At 36.0% G+C, this 27,859-nt stretch overlaps 1 protein-coding gene across 14 annotated transcripts in view; it reads left to right on the top strand.

The window, feature by feature from the left end:
• Positions 1–27,859, top strand: part of TAOK3 (TAO kinase 3) — a 161,390-nt gene that overhangs the window by 94,287 nt on the left and 39,244 nt on the right. For 9 of the 14 annotated variants that reach the window (XM_036277178.1, XM_036277181.1, XM_036277174.1 and 6 more), the window contains 8 exons: positions 513–558; positions 1,432–1,528; positions 3,812–3,925; positions 5,578–5,669; positions 11,573–11,666; positions 12,789–12,870; positions 17,067–17,234; positions 19,279–19,485. In XM_036277178.1, the coding sequence (XP_036133071.1) occupies positions 513–558; positions 1,432–1,528; positions 3,812–3,925; positions 5,578–5,669; positions 11,573–11,666; positions 12,789–12,870; positions 17,067–17,234; positions 19,279–19,485 (900 nt within the window). Of the gene's footprint in view, positions 1–512; positions 559–1,431; positions 1,529–1,753; positions 1,814–2,799; positions 2,881–3,204; positions 3,333–3,811; positions 3,926–5,577; positions 5,670–11,572; positions 11,667–12,788; positions 12,871–17,066; positions 17,235–19,278; positions 19,486–27,859 lie in introns of those variants that run through there. The other 5 variants (XM_036277183.1, XM_036277184.1, XM_036277185.1 and 2 more) reach the window with 5 other exon arrangements.

The following is a 27,859-nucleotide window of genomic DNA, read 5'->3' on the forward strand; positions in this document are numbered from 1 at the left end:
GTGCTCTAACCAACTGAGCTACCTGGCCAAAGCTGTTTAGCACTTTTTAAATGTGAAAATACAAAATTTACTAGTTATTATTGGTTTATTTTATTTTACTTGTATTTCCTAGTATAGATTTTACTGGCTCACATATTTGGTTGCCACTTTCCAAGTTATAAAATTTAATTAAACCTCTTTTTGAAAATTAAATCCCTTTTTTAAGTAAGATGATGTAGAATTTAGTAGTAAATAAATAAGTTGGAGACTTCAGCTTGACCATTTCCAGTGAGCATTTTCATATGCAGTCCACTTATAGTTTTAGACTAATTCCAGTTTCAAGTAGGAAATAACAAAAACAAATGATAAAAATTATAAAAACTAATTAGTGCCAGTTGGCCAAAATTTAATCCAGGGTCAAATAGGTCAGAATATTTATTTTTCTAGTATTCTTAGGTGCTGGGTTGGTCGGTTGGTTTTAGCAATTTTTTATTAACCTTCATTGTTCTGGTTATTATTTTAATCTCTTACAGCTGGTGATGGAGTATTGCTTAGGCTCAGCCTCTGATTTGTTAGAAGGTAAGAATCAAAACACTGTCCCCTCCTTTCTGTTTACCTTAACCACAATGTTATTTACTCCTAAGTTTAAGTCCAATATGGGCAAACTAAATGGATGATGACTTAGACTTAAGGATTGTGTGAATAAGCTATGCAGAATTTATAGTGTCACTGAAAGTACCTGAGTAATGATTAGTAGCCTTCCTGCTGTTTTGTTTGGTTCATGGTTCACCCTGGGCAGGTACTACTAAAATGTTTGGTATGTAGTATGTGAAGCCAAAAACATCAAATGTAGGTTTGTGTATGAAAGAGAGGCAGACGGTATTAAATTAAATATTGATATTTAACCCTTTCAAATATCGTGACTGACTCCATTCTCCGCAGATGTTATTTTAACCAGAGACTGTGTTAAAAATCTACATTAAAAAAAAAAAACTTTCTAATATCATCCTTGACCTCTGAATAGAGATTGCTTATTAGCTGCTTTCACAAATAATGAAAACCTGTAGTTAGAAGAGTAATATTGATGGCTTCATGGCAGAGGAGAATAATGCAACCTAAAACACTCCAGGGTTTAAAATGTCAGAAGAAACTGGTAAATTTGGTCCTGGCCAGTTGACTGGCAACTGATAAGTGAATTAACTATTCATTACCATGAATATCAGGCTTTGTTTTATTTTGTCTGAAGGAGGTTGTTTGTTTTTGTACTTGGGTTTTCTGTTTTCTGATTATTTATTGCTATTCTATAGAAAATATATATCCTTGGTATTTAGATTAATGTGTTCCCAATTTGTCATTTGAGAAAGTCTATAATTCAGTCTGGTATAGCTGTATAAGATAAAAACAGGCATGAAACTGATCATCTACTCCTCAATGATTTTTTTCCTTTCTCAGTTCACAAGAAACCGCTTCAGGAAGTGGAGATCGCTGCCATTACTCATGGTGCCTTGCAGGGGCTAGCCTACCTGCATTCTCATGCATTGATTCATAGGTAAGATTAGAGACCAGTTACATTTTCATTTCAGCTATAGGCTATCTGTTCAACGAACCTTGAAAATTAGTGCATGCTCCAATTTTTAGGGTGCCTTAGGATTTATGGGAAGCAAATAGAATGCTGCTGCTTCTGGATGTAAGGAGTAAAGTTGCCAGAATTTAGTTCCTGTCTCTTGGTCTCTCTCATATATCCACAAAGACTTACATTATTTCTGTTCTATAGGTAACTATCCTCCAGGCACTGTTGCAGGGAAATTTGAAGAAGGACTCAGCAACCTTGCATGTATTTATTTCCTGGCTCAGTTTTCTGTTTCTGTAATTCATATAAATATTTAGGATAGTATTATTTTATTATCTTTATTTTGGCAGATGAAGAAATTGGAACTTAGACATATTTAAATAATTTGCCTATAGTTTCACAGCATTTATAAGGTTAAAACTCAAATTTCTTAACTCCTTATCCAACGCTTTCCCCTACCTTATATTTTTTTCTACCACACACTCTATTTCCCACCACTAACTTCTCTTGAACAAAGATGTTTCTAATCTTTCTCTTTCTCAGTAAGGAACTTCTAGTACAGTTACTTCAGTGAATGGTGCAGAAGTAGTGGAATGTGAGTTGTGGATAAAGCATCTGAGGTGGCTCAAAAACAAAAGAAAACACTTTGACATTTGCTAGGAAGAAATGAAACCATTAGGTCATAGGTTCCCCCTTTTACTTCTCTTTTAATCACGTCAGAGTAGCCATCACAAGTTACTGTTACTAAAAAAGCATAACTTCCTCAAGATAGGCAGATCAAAATTCCTGCTGTGAATTTGGCTTATTTGTAAGGACTAACCATGTACAATAAATATTGATGAAATAAATTGAACCATAATTTCTATGGATTTGACACCTTTAAAAATGTGTGTGTGTGTGTGTGTGTGTGTGTGTGTGTGTGTATCTTTAATACCAAGATGTCATTGCGGAGTGCCAACTTTTTTATAATTTTGCTTGTTTCTATTAAAACCACAGTTCAGTTTTTTGCCTTTGTTATCTTAATTTGCACATTAATGTGTTTCTGTATTATATTTTAACTTTTTTAATATGTAAAAAAAGTTATTGAAAAGACAAAAATCTTTTAAAGAATGCTCTTTAATAATAAATGCTATCTATGTCTCATATTTTATTATTTTGATTTAAGAGGCTAGCCAGTCAACGTTGTAATTGAAGATAATAGAGACAAGATTTTTTTTGTTGTAAGAAAAATAAATAATGCTTTTTTTTAGTTCTCTCTGCCAATTCCTAATGTCATCATGAGGAAAGAAACTGAATTTTCAAGGAAGATTTTTGGAAACGTTGTTTTGGAAGTATTTGAACCTTATCATTTTCAATTTGACATAAATTTACCTCATTCTCTCTGCTTTATCTTTTCACTGCCCATCAACTTACAATTCTTGGTTCCTAGTACTCATTACACCTCATATCTTTTTTAAAGAGAATAAGGAATACATCCACATCTTTTCATTCTAAATTATCATACTGAAGAGTGAATTTTTTAAATCATATTTTTCAATCTTTTTGCTGCATAGAATATCTAATAGCTTTAGTAGTAACCACTTGCAATTATTTGCAGTAATACAATATAAATGCAATTTCCTAACCCCTAATCCTTGTTTGTTTTGATCTTTCAGGGTCTTCTTTTTACTGTACAGTGTTATTTTTTAAATAACACCTTCTATATAACATGTACCCTCAAATGCCTTAGAGTTGCAGTTACAATTAAAGGCAGAGAGAAAGGGTCACAGGCAAGAAAGAAAAGGTATGTGTGTAGAGGAGGTTTATTGGTAGGTAGTCAATACAGAATCATTCAAGGTTTGTTTAGGCTCCAAAAAATGTCATGTAATTTGGAAAGGAAAACCAAAAAAAGGCAGTTACAAATGATGCCAGTTTTCCCAGCATAAGGAATACTGATGGTGACTGGATTTAGCATTTAAGAATATGATTTTGTAAGTGCAGCAACTAAATAGGGTTCCTTGTCCACCATCTCTGCCTTTTTTCTCATTGCCTTCCCTCCTTCTGAAGAAAGCTCTACCTTTTAGTATAATTACTATGACCTACCTATAAGTACACCCAGGAATCTGGGCCCCCTTACAACATGCAGTAATTACTAAATCCCCTTCTGGCTATCTGAGCAAGGTTTTTTAAAATAAACTTTTTTGTCTTATTAATTGCATGCTCTGACCTTATTCCATAATCAAAATTGAATGTAATTTTTTAACCCTCTTATTTTTTCTACAGGGATATTAAAGCAGGAAATATTCTTCTAACAGAGCCAGGACAGGTGAAACTAGCTGATTTTGGATCTGCCTCAATGGCTTCTCCTGCCAACTCCTTTGTGGGCACACCTTACTGGTATGTAGAATTAGAAAACATGACATAGTTTTTAAAATATGCATACATGGTCCTGGCCAGAGTGGCTCAGTTAGTTGAGCATCCTCCCAAAGGTCACAGTTTCAGTTCCTAGTCAGGGCACATACCTGGGTTGCGGGTTTGATCCCCAGCTTGATGTTTCTGCCTCACATCGATGTTTCTATTTCTCTTTCCCTCTCTCTCTCTCTCTTTCTCTCTCTCCCTCCCCTCACCTTCCTCTCTCTCTAAAATCAATAAAAAACATTTTTTAGAATATGAAAATAAAAATATTCTTACACGAACAAGGTTTTGTTTTGTTATTTTGACAGTGTCTCAACATGTCTCGTAATATGAGATTTTATTAGAGAAGATAGAAAGCTCACTAGCAAAAAATAAATAAAAAACCACTCTGACTTAGTATAAAATTTCTGGTGACTTTAAATTGTTCAAATAAGGTTGATGTCACTGTGTGTAAACTGAGCAGGATTATCAACACACTGTCCAAGCTCAGGTTTTAGATTTCATTTAAAGTTTCTTTTCAACTTTTCTCTTGAGGCAGAGTCTCTAGGCAAGGACGGTAGCTTCTTTAACCTCCTCTAGCCAATGAGCATAAATATTGCCTTTCAGTGAAAGAAATCCAGGTTCTTGTCTTTGTTGAGTTCTCTGATACTTTACCTAGCTTATCATTCTGACTTAGTTTTACCCCATTCTATTCAAGATTCCTTTCCTGCCCTGGCCGGTTTGGCTCAGCGGTTAGAGCGTCGGCATGTGGTCCGGAGAGACCTGGGTTCGGTTCCCGCTAAGGGCACGTACTTCGGTTGCAGTTTGTCCCCGGCCCTGGTTGGTCGTGCGGGTGGCAGCCACTCGATGTGTCCCTTCACGTCGATGTTTCTCTCTCTCTCTCCCTTCCTCTCTCTCCCTCCCACTCTATCTGTACAAAAAATGGAAAAATATCCTTGGGTGAGGATAAAAAAAAAAAAAAAAAAAGATTCCTTTCCTTCTTTTTATAGAAACATTGGAATTTTATTGTACCTTACAGGGTGACTTATATCCCTGGAAAATTACTTACCTACTAAAACAATCAGCTATTTCAATAGTTTTTTCATCATCAAATATTATTTACTAAGCAACTAACATACACTAATAGAGAACAAAGCATTAAACTGATATGACCCCTGCCCTCCTAATGAAAATCTATTATGAACAAACAAAGTAACACCAACAGCATGTTTGTTTGTTTTTAAGTTATAATATCTTCGAAATATTTTTCATGTTGGTTAAAGTAATTCATTTGTTTAAGCGTTTTATACATATTAGTTCATTATAAATCTCTCAGAGGTAGCTACTACAGTTCACTCCATTTTTACAGATAAAGAAACTGATATACAGAAAGGTTAAGTAACTTACTGAAATAAAACTTAAAGGAAATAGTGGGACCAAGGTTTATTGAAAATAATGTATTGTTTCATATAAATCATTATGTGTATTATTTACATTTTGCATAGTGTTTTTTCCAAATGATATGTGTAAGGAAGTAATATCTTTATCAGATAAAATTCTTAAATACCCTTAAAAACAGTTATTTAATTGAGTCACTTTATTAGGTGAATTAATTTTTAATTTATAACTTCATTTTTGCACAATATATTTGGCAGGATGGCTCCAGAGGTGATCTTAGCTATGGATGAAGGACAGTATGATGGGAAAGTTGATATTTGGTCACTTGGGATCACCTGTATTGAATTGGGTGAGTAAAGAGATTCTTTTATTGTACTTTTGAGAATCATTCCTTATTATGATTGTTAATTTGTTCACCCAGCCAATATTTAATGAGTTATTGGTATAAAAGTGCCAGGCAATGTGAATTCATTATATTTTTCCCCATATTCTTGTATAACACCAGAAAATTGGTTTCTCTCTGATACATTTTCAAGTTATTAATTTAAGTAAAAGTTTGAGCAGATATGGCAGTTAACAAATTTGGGAATACATGATAATAAGTATTACTATTTGAAAAATAGCCATTCTCCAATCTACAGCCATACCACACACCTGATCTCATCTGAAAAATAGCCATTCTCCATACTGTGAGTAGTAATATGTTCTTCCTACATGTAGTATTTGTTACTTAATTTACATTACAACTTGTTTAAAGGAAATTTGCAAAAGTAAAAGTAGGCTTACCAAAGATCTGACTGTAAAAACTATATTTGACCCAACCCATAAAGAGAGCAATCCTACAGAAAACTTCTTTTTTTTTTTTTTTTTAATGTAAAAATGTTTTATTGATCTTAGAGAGAGAGGAAGGAAAAAGGGAGGGAGAAAGAAACTTTGATGTGAGAGAAAGACACCAATTGGTTGCCTCCTGAAAGCACCCCAACCAGGGACCAAATTCACAGTCTGGGCATGTGCCCTGACTGGGAATCAAACTGGTGACCTTTTGGTGCACTAGATGATGCTCAACCAACTGAGCCACACTGGCCATGGCAACTTCATTTTAGAAGATACTGCCAGCATTAAAGTTGTTTCCCAAATATCGCTGCAGTTATCTAGAATATCAAGTAATCTCTGGTTGTATACTTTGAATTTTATGTAGTTTTTTTGTTTAAAATTTTCATCCACATTAGCTACTCATCATTTATCTGTTCATAAATGAATGTTGTGATGGCTACTATGTTAAGCTACTCAGTCTTATAAAGCTTCTACTTCTAATTTTTTTATTTTGAAATACTAGAGCTATCTATCCATTATAAAATTCAGAGTTATTGAAGTGGAACTGAGGCCTAGTGGAAAGAAGACAGGCCTTGGAGTCTTTTTTTTTTAATCCTCACTTGAGAACATTTTTTCCATTTTTTGTTCAGACAGAGAGGGAGGGAGAACGAGGGAGAGAGAGAGAGAAATATCGACGTGAAAGGGACACATCGAGTGGTTGCCACCCGCATGACCCAACCAGGGCCAGGGACAAACTACAACCAAGGTACATACCCTTAGCGGGAACCGAACCCAGGTCTCTCTGGACCGCAGGCCGAAGCTTTAACTTCTGAGCCAAACCGGCCAGGGCAGGCCTTGGAGTCTTACAGGACTGGGTTGAAATCCCAATTTAGCCACATGACTTGGTTTCATTATTTAAGCTAGTTGACTCTCTGTTTCTTCAGTTGGGGAAATTTGAATAGTAATGCTTATCTTGGCAAGTAATTGTGAGAATTATGAATACATATATAACATATCTAAAGTGAGTGGCTGACATGTAATAGGAACCCAGTGAGTGGCAGCAATTACTGTTGTCATTATTATGGTTGTCGACCACATTTGTTTATCAGAAACTTGTTGCCTTTTCATGATCCTCCTTATTAAAATAAAGCTTGATCTAGGTGCTACAGTTTAGCTTGAGCTTTGCCAAGCAGAGCAGTGTCCAAAGGCTTCAAATGAACTGACCTTCCTGAACCTTAATCTCATAAAACACACATGGAAAATCCACAGAAACTTGATCATTGTCTTTAAATTAAGTAGAAATCATTATTTTTTTCTTTTAATTTAGTTATTTCAGCTTTTTTGTGCTTCCACCCTTTTCCTTTCTTTTGAGAAAATATGGATTACCTACCACAAGGTGGCTTCAAAAGCACTCCCAGTTCCTATTCTGCTGCTATGTAGAAACTTGTATGCAGACTATTATACAGTGACGGTTGACAAACTTTCCGGAAAGGACCAGATTAGTACTTTAGGCTTTGCAGGCCATACATTTCTCTGTCATAAATACTCAACTCTGCTGCACAGCATAAAAGCAGCAATATGTTAATGAACGGGTGTGGCTGTGTTCCAGTAAAACTTTACGAAAATGGGCTGCTAGGTGACTTTGGCCCATAGTTTACCAACCCTTGCTCTATAGTATTCTGGGTTAGCAATGTCCTGTCACCATGACTCAGAGGATTTATGTACTGCATCTGGCAAAGGACTTGAACATATGTGAGGCCATCTGAAATTAATATTTAGTGAAAGCTTCCCAGAAACTAATATTTAGCCAAAGCTTCACAGACCACAGAGCTATGCTGTGTTTGGAATACCTTTAGTCACGTGCCTCTCTGTACTAGAATTATTCTGCCATTGTGTGGTCAGCTGTCCTCCGTCTTGTTTATGAACAGAGTGACTGTTACTTACAGGTGCTCCCCACTCCTGCTTCAGAGCTGAACAACATTGAAGTGGGTTTTGTTGTTGTTTTTGTTTTTTCATCTTCCTCTTTTTAAATTTCTTTTTTCTTCTTTCTTTAGTCTCCCTTCCCTGCTGTTTCTCTTGTACAATCCTGTGTTCTTCTGAGCAGCTTGAATTTTACTTTATTTTTTGCCATTGAATAAGAGGGCTCCTATCCTTCTGGTAGCGAATGAAGCCATCTATCCCATAGTATCTGGCATAAGCTCCAAGATTTAATCTCTTCTCACTTTGTGACTTCATGCTGCACAGATTCTTTGTTGACAGTTTCTTCCTTGCTTCAGTTTGCTTATCTTCATGTACTCACTGTGTAGGTATTTTTGGCCACTAAAACTAAACACCTGGTGCTGCATGCAGCACTGGAATTGCAGACATGAACATAAAAGACAGTGTCCGTGCTCTCATGGACACATTAGCAAAGACAACACACATCACATAAAGAATTACAAAAATAATTAATTATGGTTGTGATAGATGGTAGAAAGGAAAAATATAATTTGCAATGACAAAAATCTAATAGTATATCTAATCTAAGAGGTCAGGAAAGGCTTTCCTGAGGAAATGATTATAAGCCTGGAGTAAATATTTATTAAATTAATGCAGAAATGAAATTCTATTTCAGATAAAACCTGAAGGATTGGCAAGAATTAACCTGGCAAGATAGCCTGGCCAGTATGGCTTAGTGGTTGAGCATCCATCCATGCACCAAGAGGTTATTGGTTCGATTCCTGGTCAGAGCACATGCCCAGGTTTCAGGCTCAATCCCCAGCAGGGGGTGTACAGGAGGCAGCTGATCAATGTTTTTTTCATCGATTTCTATCTCTCTCTCCCTCTCCCTTCTTCTTTCTCTAAAAAAAAAAAGAAAGAAAGAAAGAAAAAAAAACACATTTTTTTAAAAAGAAGAATTAACCAGACAAAGTTTAGGGAACAAAAGTGAAAGAGGGGCCCAGACAGAAATCAGCATGTTTGAGAGGCTGTGAGGTTGGTTCTTTCAGTGAAGCAAAAGACTACATGAGGAAAGGGGGGTGAAAGATTGCTTCCCAGACTGGAGTGCTGGAGCTAGCCAGGGTCATGAGCGAAGACCAATAAGCTGTGTTTAAGGATCTGGACTTTGTCCTAAGAAATGATGAGAAGCCATTGATGGTTACATGATGCATTCCTAGTTCCACATGGCTTTAAATATTTGAAGTTGTCAGAAGGCCAAGTTCTAGAAGCATTCTAGAGTCTACCTACTGAAAAATAAAACAAACCTGAACCAGTTATTTCTCTTCTGCATTAGAAACAGATATCAGTCCATGTGTCCACACTGCAACTTTCAAACTTCTACTTGTTAACAGTTCATGTCCCTATAATACTGGTAGCTATTTAGTGAGTATAAAGTATCCTGTTGAGAAGTAAATAAATATTTACAGAATTGTAGACACTTTCAAAGCTATCAGAGATCATTTAGTCAAGACTATAAGAGGCCCTTTCAAAGCCTCATAGATGAATAAGTCAAGTTGCCTTCTGCTTGAGCACTGCCAATAACTTAAAGTTCACTATTCTCAACAGCTGGAGCAGGATGGGTGTTTTGTTTTGTACCACTCTGGATTTTCACTGGTTCTTCCTTCTATGAGTAGAAATGTCTTGACTGTTACTTCTGCCCTTAGTTCTTGTTCTGTTTCTTAGAATTGCATAGAATAAGCCTAATTTGCCACTTTTTAACTTTACTTTTACTTTTCACACTATTACAGATGTCCCCCTCCCCAATTTACCATTTTAAAAGCGGCTAAATGAAGAATCTTTACTTAAAAACTAAGAAGTCCTGATGAAACCAGAGATCAGATTATGAATTACAAACGGGGCTTGTATAAAGAATCCATTAGGATAAGCATGGTAGAATGAGATAGTGATTTATCTCCTATGACATAATAACTAATAACTAGCATAAAATTAACTGTATGCAGAGCTAGAGCCTTGTTTCTCTCCTTTGGTCAATAAATGGAGCACCTAATATGTGAATAGTATCTTATTACATATTCTTGGGGAATAAATAATGAGTAATTGAGTTACAAGATCTTGCTCTTAGAGCTTATGATTGTCTTTTAAAAAAACTGTATGTTTTTGTAAATGCAGTAAATGAGCACATGAGCAGTAAATGAAAAAAGAGCTGTAGGAATTCCAAAAAAGAGATCATGGTGGGATGGGGTGGAGTAAATCTTTCATTAATACTTGATTCATTGAGTTTCCTTTTAGAATGAGATGGACCAAACTTTCCCTCCATACCCACCCATACCAGTTCTCTGGCCTGGCTTATCCTTCAAACAGTGCTTATTGAATTGAATTATTTTATTTTTCATACTGTGTTAGAGATGTTTAAGATGTTCCATTTTACAGTATTTTTTCACTTTACTTTTCTGTGTTTTCTGATTTTTTTCAATGAATACATATTTTTTAATTAAAACACATATGCATGAAGATATTCTCGACATAAGAATGTCTAAACCTATAGAAAAATTTTATGATTTTATTAGAGTTTTTTTGAACCCAAACTGAGGACTTGCCCAGAAGGAAAATATCAGTGGTTTAAGAAATGCTCCAGGGAATGGTAGTTTCACAGTTCTTTTTATACATTTATAATTAAAGGAGAAAATGTAAGGAAGGTTACATGAAATCCATTGGTGGTAGATTAAGGAGGCAGGAGAAAGCAAAGCGGGGGTATCTCTGGGATTGGATGAAAAGTAGAGAGAGACATACTTCTTTTACATTGGTGGATGTAGGATGGTAACATTTAACATTTACAGTAAATAAAGATGGTATGGAGGCAATAAGATAACAATGAGGAGTTTTGAAGCATCTGCTTTTATGAGGTTATGCCTCCAAAGAGTACTGGAAAAAAAGTTACCCTGGCATTTCAAAGATATGTCAACTTAGATGCACAAGAACAATAGACAGGGCTCGCTTAAGGCAGAGTAAACTTTTACTAAGGGAGCTAGAGGTCTGGGACTTGACTACCCACCATGCCCTGCCCAGTTAGTAATTTATGATCAGATTATCATAGTGTGTGGTAACTTTTGGTCATTGAACTTGTCAGGCCTACCACATATCCCCTTGAACCTGTCAGGTTTTCTACATATAGCCCCTTTTTCGTTCACAATGTTCATACCTATTGTGAGAAGATAGGCAAAGACTAGCCTTTTGAAGATATGTGAAAAACATAATAAATTTTTCTTTGACTCCCTTGAAAAGGGTCTGTTAGGAGCTTTGCCAAGGTGCATTAAGATGACCAGCAACTTCTTTGGAGTGGCTATTCTGGGATGACCTAAGAGATTAAAATAAGTGGATTATTGTAGCATGATGACAGTAACAAGCACTAATTTAGCAGCAAAGCTTTGCTCATAGTTCCTTATTTCTCTATCTACCTGATTTCTTTCAAGAACTGCTTTATCACGTTTCTTTTCCTTTCAGCGGAACGGAAGCCTCCTCTGTTCAACATGAATGCAATGAGTGCCTTATATCACATTGCCCAGAATGACTCCCCAACATTACAGTCTAATGAATGGTAAGACTGCTATCATTTTAAATTTCTAGGAAAATCGCCATAAGTATTTGGCACTTTCATTAAATTTCATTTTAAATATCTGACCTGGAAAGCATTCTATTTCTTCATTGTACGTTATAAAGAGTGATGTTAGCCTTAACTGGCTACAAACACACGTACACGCACATACACACACATTTTATTTTTGCCCTCACTGTGCCTTGTACCGTGTTCTTAATGTGTGCAGTAACTGAAATTCTACAGGAAACATGTCCTGCTACCTTCCTAACAAGTCTAGTCTCGAGTCATAACAGTCTTGTATTGATCATCTCAGCTCTTACCACTCCTAAACAGAGATAAAGTACCCTCTTTGATTACATTATTTTTCCAGGTGTCATTTTTGTTTTTTTACTATATGTATATTTAAATGTATAGACAGAACATATACTATATTCCAAAAAATGTAATGTTTCTTGCTGACATTTTGATAACCATTTGGGCCATAAGAGTTTTAGAAAAAGGGCAATTTTAAAGAAAAGTGGACAAAATGGAATTTTCAAGGTGGGAAGTATTTTCACCCAGGAATCATGTTCCTAGGTTCTCTGACTTTTATGCTTTAAATTTTAGTACATGGTTATAGGTTGTGGGTGATAGGAGAGTTACCAACTGGTCATGGAGAATATAGCCTTGAGACTTATGAGTATTATCATCTTTGGGGACAAAAATGTATTTAAAACTATTACATGTAAATATAGTATTTTTACGTTCTGATACATATTATGCTTTGATCTTGCTTATATATTAAAATATGTTTATGTGTTGACTAACTTGAAGTGTCCACATTCATTAGCCAAAAGAATGTATATTAGATACTAAAATCTTGGGCCCTGGCCGGTTTGGCTCAGCGGTTGGAGCGTTGGCCTGCGGACCAGAGAGTCCCGGGTTCGGTTCCTGCTAAGGGCACGTACCAAAAAAATAAAAAATAATAAAATCTTGAAAATGGTTTATTTCTCCTGATATTCCAAAAATATTTTATTAAACATTTAAAATGTAAAATTTTCCCTGGAATGAAAATTATTCTAAGTAATTCATGTGTCCTACAGACCCTGATTTTATTTCTTTTCAATATATTTGCACACACAGGACAGACTCTTTTAGGAGATTTGTTGATTACTGCTTACAGAAAATACCTCAGGAAAGGCCAACATCAGTGGAACTATTACGGGTAATTATTCCTTTTTCTTCTTTTTAAAAAAAATAATTTTGTATTGAATATATTGGGATGATATTGGTTATAAAATAATTTTTTGAATTTATATTTGAGGAGAGGGATTTAAAGTCATGTTGTAGTAGAATATAATAAATCATTCCTGCAGCCGTTCATCATGGCAAACTGAATTAGAATGTGCTGCTTTGTCATTTATCCAGAGATAGTACCTAGACTTAGAAATAGCAAGATTATCTCAATGTATGTGCTATACATATATTCCCTGTGAATAGTTTTCCTCTATCGTTTCTTTTTTCTTACACCCACCCCTGTTTTTCACGTATGACAAAGAATATTTCTCCTTGCTCTGGTCATTATTGTGATATTCCTATGACTAATATTTATATGAACTTTCAGGAAAGAGTCTACCAGTGGTTTAAATAACAACTCTGAGATTTTTACTTAGATTGTTGCCAAGTCATCAGGCAATGAAGATATGTGATAAATATAGAAAGTAGACATTTGCATAGCATTCCATCATACATGTTGATGACGAATATCATGTTAATTGCATTCATTTGATTTAAACATTGTATTTTATTTTATTTTTTACTTTTTAAAATATGTTTTTATTGATTTTTTTTTTCTTTTTTTAGAGAGAGGAAAGGAGAGAGAGATAGAAACATCAATGTGAGAGAGAACCATTGATCGGCTGCCTCCTACGTGCCCCCTACTGGGGATCGAGCCCGAAACCTGGGCATGGGCTGACTAGGAATTGAACCAGGACCTCTCAGTCCATGGGACGATGATCAATCCATTGAGCCACACCAGCCAGGCTAAACATTGTATTTTAGAGCATCTCTTTTCATGTAACATTTTATTATAGATCTTATACATAGGCAATGTGTTCCATCTATATCAGTGGGAATCTTTTAAAATATAAATATATTTTCTGTGGCACAAAATAGTCCAGATTTATTTAACCTTTTTGTATATGTATGTTGTTCCACTCTTATTTGTTTGTTTTAAGAAAAACTCTGAAGGCATTGGCCTGCGGACCAGAGAGTCCTGGGTTTGGTTCCCGCTAAGGGCATGTACCTCAGTTGCAATTTGTCCCCGGCCCCGGTTGGGGTCGTGTGGGTGGCAACCACTCGATGTGTCTTTCTCACATCGATGTTTCTTTCTCTCTCTTTCCGCCTCTCTCCCTCCTGCTCTATCTGAAGATAAATGAAAAAAAAAAAAAAAAATGTCCTCAGGTGAGGATAAAAAAAAAAAAAAAAAGAAAGATGAAGGATTGTATTGTCTAAATTAGTGAAGCTTAAAAATGTCAGCTGTCAGCTGTCTTTGTAATTGAAGAGTACTTGGGCTAGGTCACAAATTCTTGGTTTCCATTTATTTTTTCTTAGAACTCTGTAAACATTTGTTATTTTCTGGCTTTTAGTGCTCCTGAAGAGGTAAGTCTGAAGCACACTAATTTTTCCACCCAGAAGTAAATTTTTTCTTCTTGTGGGTCACAGGCCACAGGAATATAATGATAGAAGCAACAAGGCAGAGGACTGACCTAACTTTTATTTAGTGTAGAGCCATCACATGATCTAGATATGAACTATTCTGTGTGCCTTAGCAACAGCTTCATATTTCTAGAGGGAAAAATGACAACCAGAACAAAACACCTTAATGCAAGATAAAGTAATATCTTCATTACTTTGAAGTAAGCAAAGATCCTTTAAAAGGACATGAAAAGCATTACCATAAAGGGAAAAAATAATAAATTTGGGCTGTATTAAAATTAAGGTGGAGGGGACCTCAGAGAAGAATATACTACAAGGATTCAAAGATGAATTTTAGGGCAATAGACAACAAAAGGATAAAAAAAAGCAAGTGGGCTGAGGTAAAGAAAAGAAATGGAAGAGAAAAATTAAAATCATAAACAAAAACATATATTTAATAAATCAGTCCATTTAGGATTTTTTCCATAGTAGATAGTCTTAGGAAAATAAAACAAAATTAAAGGCAAATGAAAAAAATCATAAAGATGATTATAGAAAAGATAACACATGTAGAAGAAAAAAGAGATCTAACATATGCCAACCTATTATTCCCAAAGAACAAAGCAAAACATGTGGAGCAGAAGATATCTAAAGATATACCTGAAGAAAACTTTTTTTCAGTAAACATTTGGATCTTGATTTGATTTGATTTGATTTAGTCTTTATTTGATTTGGTGAGCCATTTATTCAACAAATATCTACTGATTGTCTGCTGTATGCCAAGCACTGTTTTAGAGACTAAAAATAATATAAAAGTACACAAGAAGAAGATAGTTCCTGCATTCATGGAACCTACATTCTAATGAAGGAGTTACATTCTAATAAAAACAAACAAATAAATATGTTATGGTATATGTCAGGTGGTGGGAAATTATTTACAGAAAAATAAAGCAGAGACAGGGACAAAGAATGGCATGAGCTGCTGTTAGATAAGGAATAGAGAACATATTACACGCAATGGTAGTGTAGGTTGGGGAGGAGATTGAGACGAATTCTAACAAGAATATTTTATACTCTGCATTGCTTTTGCTTTATTATATAGCTTCGGATTTGACCCTAAGTTATAGCTTCAAGTTTAGTAAAAACTGATTTGCTCTTGTATGATTGCAAGCACTAGAGTAGCAAAATAATTTCCTTTCTCCCTTTCGTTCTCATCTTGAAATATGCAAACTACACTTACTTCCGGGAATGACTTGGGGTTTTTGTTGTTGTTGTTGTTGTTTTGTACGTGCCTCTAGCTAGAACCGAACCCGGGACTCTTTAGTCCACAGGCCGACGCTCCAACTGCTGAGCCAAACTGGCCAGGGCTTACTTCCGGGAATGGTGTTTCATCTTCAGAAAGGACTCTTTGCAGAGAAAGAGATATTTTATAAAAGCAGGACCAAAAGCCACAATTCCCCTGACAGCCAAGTCAGGGTGAAGAACCACAGGACATGTAGATTTTTTTTTTCTTACAGTGGTCCTGTTCCTCTTTTATATCTTTTTAAAGTTACAAATAAGTAAAATCCATTCCATCATCTAAGGTCTACCACATTTACCTCATGTTCCCAATATCTTCAAATTAGAATTTCACATAAGTGAATTTTTCACATAACTGAAACTTTTCCTTTAAGAACAAAACTTTTTCCTCCCACTTGTGATCATTTTCTGTGTCAGAATATAAGATGTGCTTCTCTGCCTTCTAAAGAAAGTATGATGAACATAATTTCACTTCTTGATGGCTCAAAAACAGTAGAGTTTTGCTAACTCTTGGAGTATAAAATGACTAAATGAGGGCATTGTGCCTTTTCCAAATAGCCCACGAACCTTTGTTCATTTGCATTTGGTTGGTGGTGGTGTATTAATCATGGAATTTCTCTCCTTCTCCACTGTCAGGCTGTCAAAGAACTTTCTAAGTGCACTTCCTTTTTACAACAAATAGCCGTACCTCTAACAGTACTCAATCCTTTATCCCACTTTTATTCCCTCTTTCTAACCTGCTATCGGCTGAGAAACCAGGAAATCAGAATATGTGTTAAAGATCATTGACAATATTGAAAGTGAGGGCCGCTTATGCCCAGAAAAGTGTATGGACTTGTGGGCAGTTATTTTCAGTCCTCAGAGGCCCTTTTCCCTTTTTTCCTGGTTGTACATCTCTTCAAAGGGAAGATGAGGTTGCGAGAATTCTGACCTCTGAATAAATGTAACAGCTGTCACACTTTCTTTCAGTCACACTCTATATCTGACCAGAAATGGAAAACAAAATACACGCAGCGGTAGTAAAGGGTGGGGAGGATTGAGGCAGATTATAACAAGAAGATTCTGTACTCTGCATTGCTTTTGCTGTGTTATATAGCTTCAGATTTGAAAGTTATAAACTGCTCAGCTACTATTTAAAGTTATAGTCATTGTTAGTACTTGTAAAATAAGGTAAACATAACCCATTCTCATGTAAACTCTAGGACAAAGTCTACAAAATTGGGCTTGAAGAAGAGAAAAACATTACAGTTATCTCATTATGAGATGTATACAATATGAGAGGCTACATGAAATGGAAATCTTATCTTGTTATTTCTGCAAAATTCATAGAACTGTATTATGTCTATTCACAACTATATCTACATCTTGCACCAGAAAATATGTTTCTCATTATCATTTTTTTTTATTTTCTCCTCCCTCAATTAGCATGACTTTGTCCGACGAGACCGGCCACTACGTGTCCTAATTGACCTCATACAGAGGACAAAAGATGCTGTCCGTGAACTAGATAACCTACAATACCGAAAAATGAAAAAAATCCTTTTCCAAGAGACACGAAATGGACCCTTGAATGAGTCACAGGAGGATGAAGAAGTAGGTTCAATTGATTTTAGCAGGCACTTATAAAGTGCCTACTATGTGAAAGAGTTCTGGACTGGGCACCATAAAAAACACTTTTGGAATAAAAATGTAGTGGATGCTCTCTGCCTTAAGAGACACACAGAGTTGCAAAACAGACATTCATAAAATAACTCTTATATAAAACAAAATATGAAAAATGCTATAGAGGTATATCCATGCAGGTGTCCATAGTGGGGAGATAAGTCTGCTGGTGGGGATTAGTGAAGGTTGTATGGAGGACATGATGTGGATGATTTTTGACAAAAGGGCGTGGGACATTTTAAACTCAGGAAAGTGCTGTGCTTTAGAAATATTATCCTAGCAACAGAATGTAAGATGGATTTAATTGGGTGACTAGTTCATGCAAGAGGCAAAAAGGGCAGTGTCAGTGGAATGGGGGGAAAGGAACACTTTTGAGAAACACCGTAGAGGTAGATTTGATAATTCTAGGACCTTAATGAGTATATCAATACCAAGAACAGAAAGAGAACCAAGGAGAAAGAATAGGTTTAAGATGATTTCATTTTGGTGCCTATGGAGTTTAAGATCCTAGCATTGTATGCCACTGACATAATATACAGTATACAGATGGAGTTTTCCAAGGAGAGATCACTTCCTGGTTTCTCATTCAAATAACTTGAGCAGGATTGGTTGAGACGCAAGGGTAATGACAATTGGGACACCTGAACAGTGCCTAGTAATTGTAGGGATATACAAATCCAGAACATAGGAGAGAGATATGAGTAAAAGGGTAGTGGTTGGGGGTTAAGAGCTCTAAAATGATCACAAATCAGGGAGTTGATTGTAGAATGAGAATGCCATGTAAGAAAAGAAGACCTAGGAGGTAAAGGCATCGCAGATGTTAAGAGAGTAGTACACAGTTTCACGGAGTGAGAAGCCAGTAACTTCAGATGCTGCCGAGAGATCAAGTTAGACCAGAAAAAAGAAATGTTAAGTAAGGCATTCTCCATGATCTTTATAAAAGTGGTTTTAGCCCTGGCCGGTTTGGCTCAGCGGTTAGAGCGTTGGCCTGTGGTCCGGAGAGACCCGGGTTCGGTTCCCGCTAAGGGCACGTACTTCGGTTGCAGTTTGTCCCCGGCCCTGGTTAGTCGTGCGGGTGGCAGCCACTCGATGTGTCCCTTCACGTCGATGTTTCTCTCCCTCCCTCTCTCCCTCCCACTCTATCAGAACAAAATATGGAAAAATGTCCTCAGGTGAGGATTGAAAAAAAAAAAGTTATATATGATATGCTTCTTTGAAAATAGGGTTTATTTGGAACTAAGTTTCTTTAATTATATTATTTAATCTTATATCAAAAGACATCCCACCGTGATAAATTATATGTCCTTATTTTATCACTTCTCAAATAGTAGTCTTTAGACTAATAGTGATGAATACCAGTATTATTTAATAGATATATTTAATAAGATTACAGAGGTAAGCATGATAGAATTGCTTAAGGGAGGCAGAATTTAATTACCTATCCAGGACAGTAGAATTAATAGTATCCCTGCTTAGATATGAAGTTACTCAATAATGATTTGCAAAGGAGTATATTGCTTGTCAAATCTCTGAAAACTCTTTTTATTCTATTTTAGTTTCAAGTGATCACTGCTGTATTTGCAAATATCCTAGAGGTCACTTGTCACCTAAAGTCTTTCTCTAGCACATTGATGTTCCTGAAAGTCTCTTACAAACCTGGCCTGATTCTGCTTACTGAATAGCAATACAATAATACGATAGTTGCACATGACAGGGGAAAGCCCTGGGATAGCAGCATTTGGAGCCTTATGACTCATGTCCAGAATGGCCCCTGGGGAAGGCATAGAGTGAATTTGAGATGTCTGAAAATGGTGGGGGAGTAGTGGAGCCACTACATAAAAAGTTTATCTTTGCAGATTTGGCAGAAAAGCAACCTGGCACTGCAAAATTGAGTGTGCTTAATAGCTTAGTCAATGGATTGGCGCTTTATCTCCAGTCACGTTTTTTTTTTAACCTGAGTGCCCCATTTTTATAGGACAATGAACATGGAACCAGCCTGAGCAGGGAAATGGACAGCCTGGGCAGCAACCATTCTATCCCAAGCATGTCTGTGAGCACAGGCAGCCAGAGCAGCAGTGTGAATAGCATGCAGGAGGTCATGGATGAGAGCAGCTCTGAACTTGCCATGATGCATGATGACGAAAGCACAGTAAATTCCAGTTCCTCTGTTGTGCACAAGAAGGTAGGTCTCACTGTCCCCTTCAGAACTCTATCTAGGTTTTGTCAATCATAGTGAAGCTAGCTCAGGTCACTTAGCCTCCAAATATTTCAGTTACCTTTTTACAACTGAAATGTAGGACTAAACCTAGCACTGGATAAGTTCTGTTACAATAAAAAGATAATGAAGGACTGTGTAAGCACAGATAACTGTGCCTATATCTTTATGTCGTTCTCTCCTTGTTACTCTGATGTCTACCACCATCAATAAGTAAAAATTTTAAAATCCATAAATCTCCAAGTCAAAGAAACCAATAAATCCCTCTCTGAACTAATAACCTTAATATTGTAGACCTTAAAACTTCCTGAGTAAAACTCCTTGGGTGTGTCCTTTTGGAAGTGTGCTTTTCAGAATATATTTCTTCTTTTTTAAAATATATTTTTATTGATTTTTTAGAGAGAGAGATAGCAACATCAATGTGAGAGAGAAACATTGATTGGCTGCCTCCTGCACACCCCCTACTGGGGATCAAGCCTGCAACGAAACACGGGCATGTGCCCAACTGGGAACTCTCAGTCCATGGGACAGTGCTCAATCCACTGAGCCAAATCGGCTAGACCAGAGTAATTTCTTAATATATATTCCCAAGATACTATGTGTTTTAGAAACACTTTCTACTCTTTTCTGTTGTTTCTTGGATTTCCATTTCTAATTCTTCTAAGACTAGCTCTGTCACCTTAAATATTCTGACTTTTAAAAGAATGATTCTGTTTTTCATTTTTACTTTACTGTTCCAATGAAAGATCCTCATTTCACACAAGTCCATCATGATTCATAAAGTGAAATGCTTTATGAAAAAAATGTTTAAGCTTCTTTCAAAGCAGTTTCTGTAATATGAGTGTTTCGCAGAATTATCAATAATTTTTTGGAGGAATTCCCAAAAGTGTTTTGAGTGACCTTAGGCAAAAAGTTCATAGAAGGGAATTATAGGGGAAAAAAACATCTATTATAATTTTGTCCTTATGAGGTATATTTGAGGTGTGTATGTACTTATTTTAATAAATGACAGCAGTCAGATTCTAATTCCAGTGAGAGAGCATGTTTAAGATTTTTTTCACTTAGACTTCTATTGGTTGTGCATTTTTCTTGGGGAGATGAAGGGCAGGAGAAATATATTGGTCCCTGGTTGTGAATAGTGGAGGGATACATATTTATTTTCTGAACTGATTAACTTTTTCATTTATTCAACTAATATTGGTGGGGACTTCTATTATGTGCCAGGAACTATGGTAGGCCCTGTGGATACAGAGGAAATAAAACAGACATGGTGTTTTCATGGAGCTTATTATCTGTAGGGGAGATTAAGCAAATAATCATACTAATAACTATATAATGTAATTATGAGACGTGCTCTGGGTAAAAGGAGGATTTAATCTAGCAGGGAGTCGTGGAAAGCCTACTCAATAAAGTAACACTTAAACTAAAACTTTAAAAACACAAGTGGAAGTTAGCTAACTTGGGGTGAGAGACGGGGGTGAGTCAGCAACATGTGCAAAGTATGAGAGACAAAAAGAACTTTGTATGTTCAAGGAAGAGGGGAAAGGTCAAAGAGGTTAGAGCTTGGTGAGATTCAGTTGAAACCAGAAAGACAGCAAGGACCCAGCTTATCAGAAAGCCATGGAAAGGTGTGATATCAGACAGATTCAGAAATGTGCTCAGAGTTCAGCACTGCCAGCTGGCCTTCTTTGAATACGGGCAAGTGATCATATATTTGAAGGGTAGAAAAGAAGGTTTTGCAAGGCTCTCTTTTTGGAAGGAGCTTTTATGGATGCTGACATATGGCTCTTTCCTTTCTATTCCCTCTGGGGGTCCATGGGTATAGATAGCAAAAGAAGAGACATTCTGTTAGATCTTTTTACTCCAGGACCACTCAAATGGGAACCCAGAATTAGAAGAAAGATACTACTAGTATAATCAAGAAGAAAAAAAGACCCTGCTAAAACTCATTAGGGTTTTAATTTTAATTTTGGCATGCTGCTGTAGAGCTTTTCTGTGATGATACAGGTCTTTCAGTACTTTTTTCTCCCTGGTGCGATCACTTAAGAATAGATGTTAATTTATATTTTAAAGTAGAAGGTAGTTGTATTTGGCTCACACACAAAAAAAACTGTTTGTCAGAAAGAATTTGTTATATAATGTATTTCTTTTTTATTATGAGATAGAGGAAATGTGATAGAAGAAAACTGAATAACCTTTACAAATAAAACTTTGAATGAGTTAACTTTAAAATATAAACAAGCTAATCAAAAGACTATCAACAGAGTCAAAAGGCAACCCACAGAATGGGAGAAAATATTTTTAAATCATATCGCACGTCTAATATATTGCATTTATAATATTTGCATATCTAATAAGGAATTAATTATTTAATCCATTCTATAAAGAGAACTCTTAAAACTCAACAACCAATAACGAACATCCCGAATCAAATATGAGCAAACAACTTGAATAGACAGTTTTCCAAAGAAGATAGACAATTAACCAGTAAGTTCGTGAAAAGATGCTAAGCATCACTAATCATTAGGGAAATGCAAATCAAAACATACGTTAGGATGTCTACTATAAAAAAAGAAAAAAGAAAAAGTGTTTACTAGGATGTGAGGAAATAAGAATCCTTATGCACTAGAGGTGGGAATGTAAACTGGTACAGCTGCTGTGGAAAACAGTATGGCCGTTTCTAAAAAAAACAACTGAAAATAGAATTACCATATGATCTAGCAATTCTACTCTGGGTATATACCCAAAAGAATTGAAAGCAGGGCCTCTAAAAAATATTTATGTTCTTAATGGTATTATTCACGTTAGCTAAAACATGGAAGAAACCCAAGTGTCCATCAGTGGATGAATGGATAAGTAAAATGTGGTATAGACATACAATGGAATATTCTTCAGCTTTAAAAAAGGAAGGAAATTCTGATATATGCTACAACATGGATGAACCATGGGGACATTGTGCTAGATGAAATATACTAGTGACAAAGACAAATACTATATGATTGAACTTATATTAAGTACTTAGAGTAGTCAAAATCACAGAAACAAAGTAGAATGGTAGTTGCCTGGGGCTAAGGAGAGGGGAGAAATGGGGACTTGTTCGATGGGTATAGAGTTTTAGTACAGTGTATTGAACTGTACACTTAAAAATGGTTAACATGGTAAGTTTATATGTATTTTACCACAATAAAAAGAAGGAAAAATATATAAGCAGACTATAAAAATTGAACATATCATATATGAAAAATTAATGTTAAATATGGTATATCTGTGCTTAAAAATATATCATCTTTAAATATAATAAAAACAAAACATATTCAGATAGTTTATTTTTGTTGGTTTACTTGAATTCCCCAAAGTTTTCCACTTAAGAATGTAAATGAGATAGGATTTTAAACTCTCAATGGAAAATTTTGTATAATGGACTATAGGAGTGAGGAAACTAGTTTTAGTTCTATCTGCCACTATTAGTTTTTCTTTACTTTGGACAAGTCACAAACCTCTCTGGGCCTCAGTTACTCCATCTGTAAAATTAGGAGTTGTTTCATTTGATGTGAAAGATCCCTTCCAACTCTAAAATTTTGTGCTTCTATTCCTGTAATATTTAAAGAAGCAAAAATCTCTAATGTGACCCTCAGGCTATTTTGAGGTACCTCAGGAGCAAGGCTCATCCACACCTCACTCAGGACAAGGTCTGCTTCATCTCTTACATTGTATATTTGGATTCCACTTGCAAAAGGGTTGGGTTCTTTTTTTTTTTTTTTTAAATCCACTGCACGGATCAGTCCATTTTTCTCCATGCAGATGGGATGGTAAGTACAATATAGCACATGTAAGTAGATACAGGTAACATATATGTCATAGGCTGGATTCTCCAGGAGGCAGAGCTGAGATGATATATCACAGCAAGGTTTTTATGATTATTATTGGGATAAAACCTGTGGAAGGGAAGAGAAAGAAGCACCATTGATTCAGAGGGCAAAGTTGAACTGAGAGGTAGGCCCAATGGCATCCTCAACCAACCCCTCAGGGAGCCCTGGAGCTAAAATGGTCCTTTAGAGTTGGGCCAGAATGGCCAGGCCTTGATATCCCAACTAGATCAATCAATGAATATGAGCAACCTGGGGAGGGTGCGAAGTCGGGCAAGGCTGCCCTCTGCAGCCCAGGCAGTTCCTCGGAGAGCTGACCGCCAAAGACCACTGCCAGCAGCGTATCCTTCCTTAAAAGGGGTGGTGCATATCTGAGGCTATCTTCATTGCTCACAAAGATTATTTAGAAAGAAAGCAATCAATATTTTTATACAAAACATTTACCAGTTTTGCATGGGTCCAGGTCCAGAATCTTAGAAAAGTCAATATATCACTAAATAATCATATTATAAACAATGTTCTACCCATTATCTCATTATCCTATTTTATTTTCTATTTAATGCTTGTCACTATCTAAAATTATATTATCTATTAATTTGTTTATTAATTTATGAGTAAAATGTAAATTTTATTAGGGAAAGACTATGACTTCCTTGCTCTGCCCTGTATCTTAACACCTGTAGCAGTGCCTGGCACAGCATAGGCACTCAGTAAATAATTGTGGAATGAATGAATGAGCAACAACAACAAAACAAAAAGCCATAGGGAATGAATTAATTACTAAATATTAAGTATCATGCTATTTTAGTTCATATAATGGAATAAATAAAAGGATTTAATACTCTTAAGCATTATTTTTATGGCTTGGAAAATTTAAGTGAATAGAGTTTCTCCAATAATAATACTCTAGACAATAAGAACATGCTTAATAAATATGAACATATGAGAGTAAGGGTGGGGAATGTTTTGCCCCCCGCCCCTGGATTGTGACAATCAAGCAGACATACCCTAAATTAGTCAAGTCATAGATATGAAACAGGTTACCATTTTATATGGGAAGTAAACTTTTAAAGGCCACATGTAACTAGGAAGAGTGTGACTTGCAATTAACTGCTCTGCATCCAGAATAAAGATGCCCTGATTTTAGCAGGACAATTCTATCACAGATCAAGCCCCAAAAATGTAAAGTGGGACACTGAAAATTTTCCTTTAACATCAGAATTTCAGGTTAGTTCTTTCTCTCCAGTCTTTGCCTCTACTCTGGTCTTTCCCAGACCCTGAAAGGATACTAATCTAATCTTCCTTTTGAGCAAGAATTGTTTGATAAATCTAAAAATATATTCCGTCAAAATAAACTTTAATCACTTATTTTTTTCCCTTACTAGTGTTGCCACACTGCTTTTCCCAACAAGAATATCACCATTTCTCTAGACTGGTAGTTCCTCAAATATCTCTCTCATCACCTAATGCCTAACAGTGTCTGTCACATAGTAAGCACTCAATAAATGTTTTGTGAACTTTTATAGGACACAACTCTGCATCCCAATTCTTGATTATTCACAAATGGTTCCAGTGCAAATTTTTAACCCAGTTTAGATTTTTTTTGCTATCACCTGGCCTGCTTCTGAGCCTCCACTCTCCTCCTTAAAATCATTGTGTATATAGCAGTAGCAAACAGAGTTTAATATCATCCTAAGCAACAAAGCCTAAACCACTATTCAAGTGGGAATAGAGAGAACAACAAAGTCTATTTTCTTAATTTGTCAACTAAAAGGTATACTTTATTTTGTTAAAGTCTAAAATTAGTTATCTTTACCTGCTACTGCCCTCTATTCATGTAGATCATTACTTTCATACATTAAAAGTATGTCTCCAATTATTTGTTATTTTAGATATTTCTAAAGAACTCTAGTCATCATGGCCCCCTTTTAGCGATTATTTTAAAAATTCATTCTAGCCTAACTCCTAAAACTTTACTTGGCCTTTCTTATTAGTCCATTTTTCCCTCCTTCTTTAAAAAAAAAGAACAGTTTTCACTAATTTTGTAGAAGAAAAAAAAATGTCCTTGAGGGGATAGAATGTTCTAGTTTAATTTTCACTTTCTTCATTGGCCTTTTCTATTATTTTTGCTGAAGAGCAGGGCGGGTTCTTTGACTCTTCAACTCACATTTGGCAAAGTAAAAGTAAATTAACACACGAAGGCAATGATTCTTAAACAGAGCAATTCTACAAACCACCACCGCCCCGCCCCCCCCCCCCCCCCCCCCACACACACACCCCGGTCTATGGTAACATCCTTATCCTCAGCATTCTGCTAGTCATCTTTTCTCCCTGATGGCTATCCTTCCAGGTTAAGGTATCCTTTTCCTCTTCTCCCCTTCCTTTAGCCCCAGATTGTGACACTTACACCTGCTTAGGCAATAATTTAATAATTTTGAAATGTACAAAAGGAAAGAGAGAATGGTGAGTTTGCTGATTCTTTCTCCACAGCATGAAAAGCATTGAAATCTATTAAAAAGTTTCTTGTCACCAGATAAAAGCCATTTTTAGGTTCCCCTCTTCCCCCCATGTAAAGGTGTACTTGTGTGTCTGTGTCACTATTTTATAACTTTCTTGGAGTACAGAGTGGCAGATTTTTGTGAAATACAGATTTGAATTCTGTTAAATAATATAAGAGAAAATGTCATTTTCCTAACATCTCAGATGTATATTCTTGAGCTTATTTATTCAGCAAACATTTACTGAATGCCTACTAAGTATCAAGCACTATGCTAGGTGCTAGAGTGACTGAAATTTTTCAAACCACATTTACTCTGCCTTCAAAAAATCCCACAATTTCATGCATAGACAGACAAGTCAATGTGATGAGTAGTGTGATAAAGATATAACCAAAACTTAACAGAGTTCAGAGGACTGATTTCCAGGATTAATTTCAAGTTGAGCTAGAAACTCTAAACAAGTGGCTACACCATAAATCTTCATTTTAGAAGCATAATTATTCAGACACTTAGGGAAAATTTCTAAGTAGAAGTAAAGCCCTTTGTCCAGGGTATAATAGTAAGAAGTCTGTGCCTCATGCTTCACATACTTCACCATATTATATAAAAGATCAATTCTTTAAAAAAAATTTTTTTTTCTTTATTGATTTTAGAGTGAGAGAAAGGGAGAGGGAGAGAGAGATAGAAACATTAATGAGAGAGAACATCAATTGGCCACCTCCTGCATGCCTCCCACCGGTGATCAGACCCACAACCTGGGCATGTGCCCTGACCGGGAATCAAACTGGCGAAAATTTGGAACAGCCCGGCCAGTGTGTCTCAGTGGTTGAGCATTGACCCAGCACCAAGAGGTCACCGGTTTGGTTCCCAGTCAGGGCACCTGCCCAGGTTGTGGGCCCAATCCCTGGTGGGGGGCATGCAGGAGGTGGCCAATTGATGTTCTTTCTCATCAGTATTTCTATCTCTCTCTCCCTTCCTCTCTCTCTAAAAATCAATAAAGAAAAAAAATTTTGTTTTAAAGATTTGGAACAGATATTACAACAGCTTGTTTTTTAATCTGAAGAAGTTTTATTTTTTATGATGAAAGAACATTATAAATTTACCAAGTTAATACAGATTTACTTCAAACTGGTACCCCAATCATACTAATATTTCAAAGAGCTAGTTTGTTTGTTCCTGGATAATACTGTTTAAAGATAAATTATAGCCTGGCCAGAGGGGCTCAGTTGGTTGAATGTTGTCCCATGCACCAAAAGGTTGCCGGTTCGATTCCTAGTCAGGGCACATATCAGGGTTTCAGGTTTGATCCCCAGTCGGGGAGCATATGGAAAGCAACACCAGCCAGGTATATTCCCTCATTTTAAAATTACTTCATTATTTTAGTTGTCTTTAGAGTTTTGAACTGATTTTATGCAAAAGAATTGACTTTTTTATTTTATTTTTTTATCCTCACCCGAGGATATTTTTCTATTTACCTTCAGATAGAGTGGGAGAGAGGGTGAGAGGGAGAGACATCAACTGGTTGCCTCGCACATGACCCGACCAGGGCCTGGGACAAACCGCAACCAAGGTACATGCCCTTGACCAGAATTGAACCTGCAACTCATTGGTCCGCAGGCCAACATTTTAACCGCTGAGCCGACTGGCCAGGGCAGAAATTGACTTTTGGAATTCATTTTTCTATGCACTTGAAATGGATGTCTACTGTTTTACCCCATTTTGTGTTCTTTTGCATAACTTAGTGATAGTGATCTTAGTTATGAAACTGCTTTGGAAAACTAAAAACTTTTGTAAAAGGAAAAAAATTTAGGGTATAAAGCAAAGATTATACTTTTAGCACCATATTATATTTAAAGTAGATTAAAATTTTGGATGTATTCTTCAGACTAACTTCTAAAATAGCATTATTTTAAAAATATACATTACTGGGTTATTTGATTAGCTATGTGTCAATTAAAATCACTATGATTTTGAGTT

Source organism: Molossus molossus, unplaced genomic scaffold, assembly GCF_014108415.1.
Source record: "Molossus molossus isolate mMolMol1 unplaced genomic scaffold, mMolMol1.p scaffold_m16_p_22, whole genome shotgun sequence".
Lineage (NCBI taxonomy): Eukaryota > Metazoa > Chordata > Mammalia > Chiroptera > Molossidae > Molossus > Molossus molossus.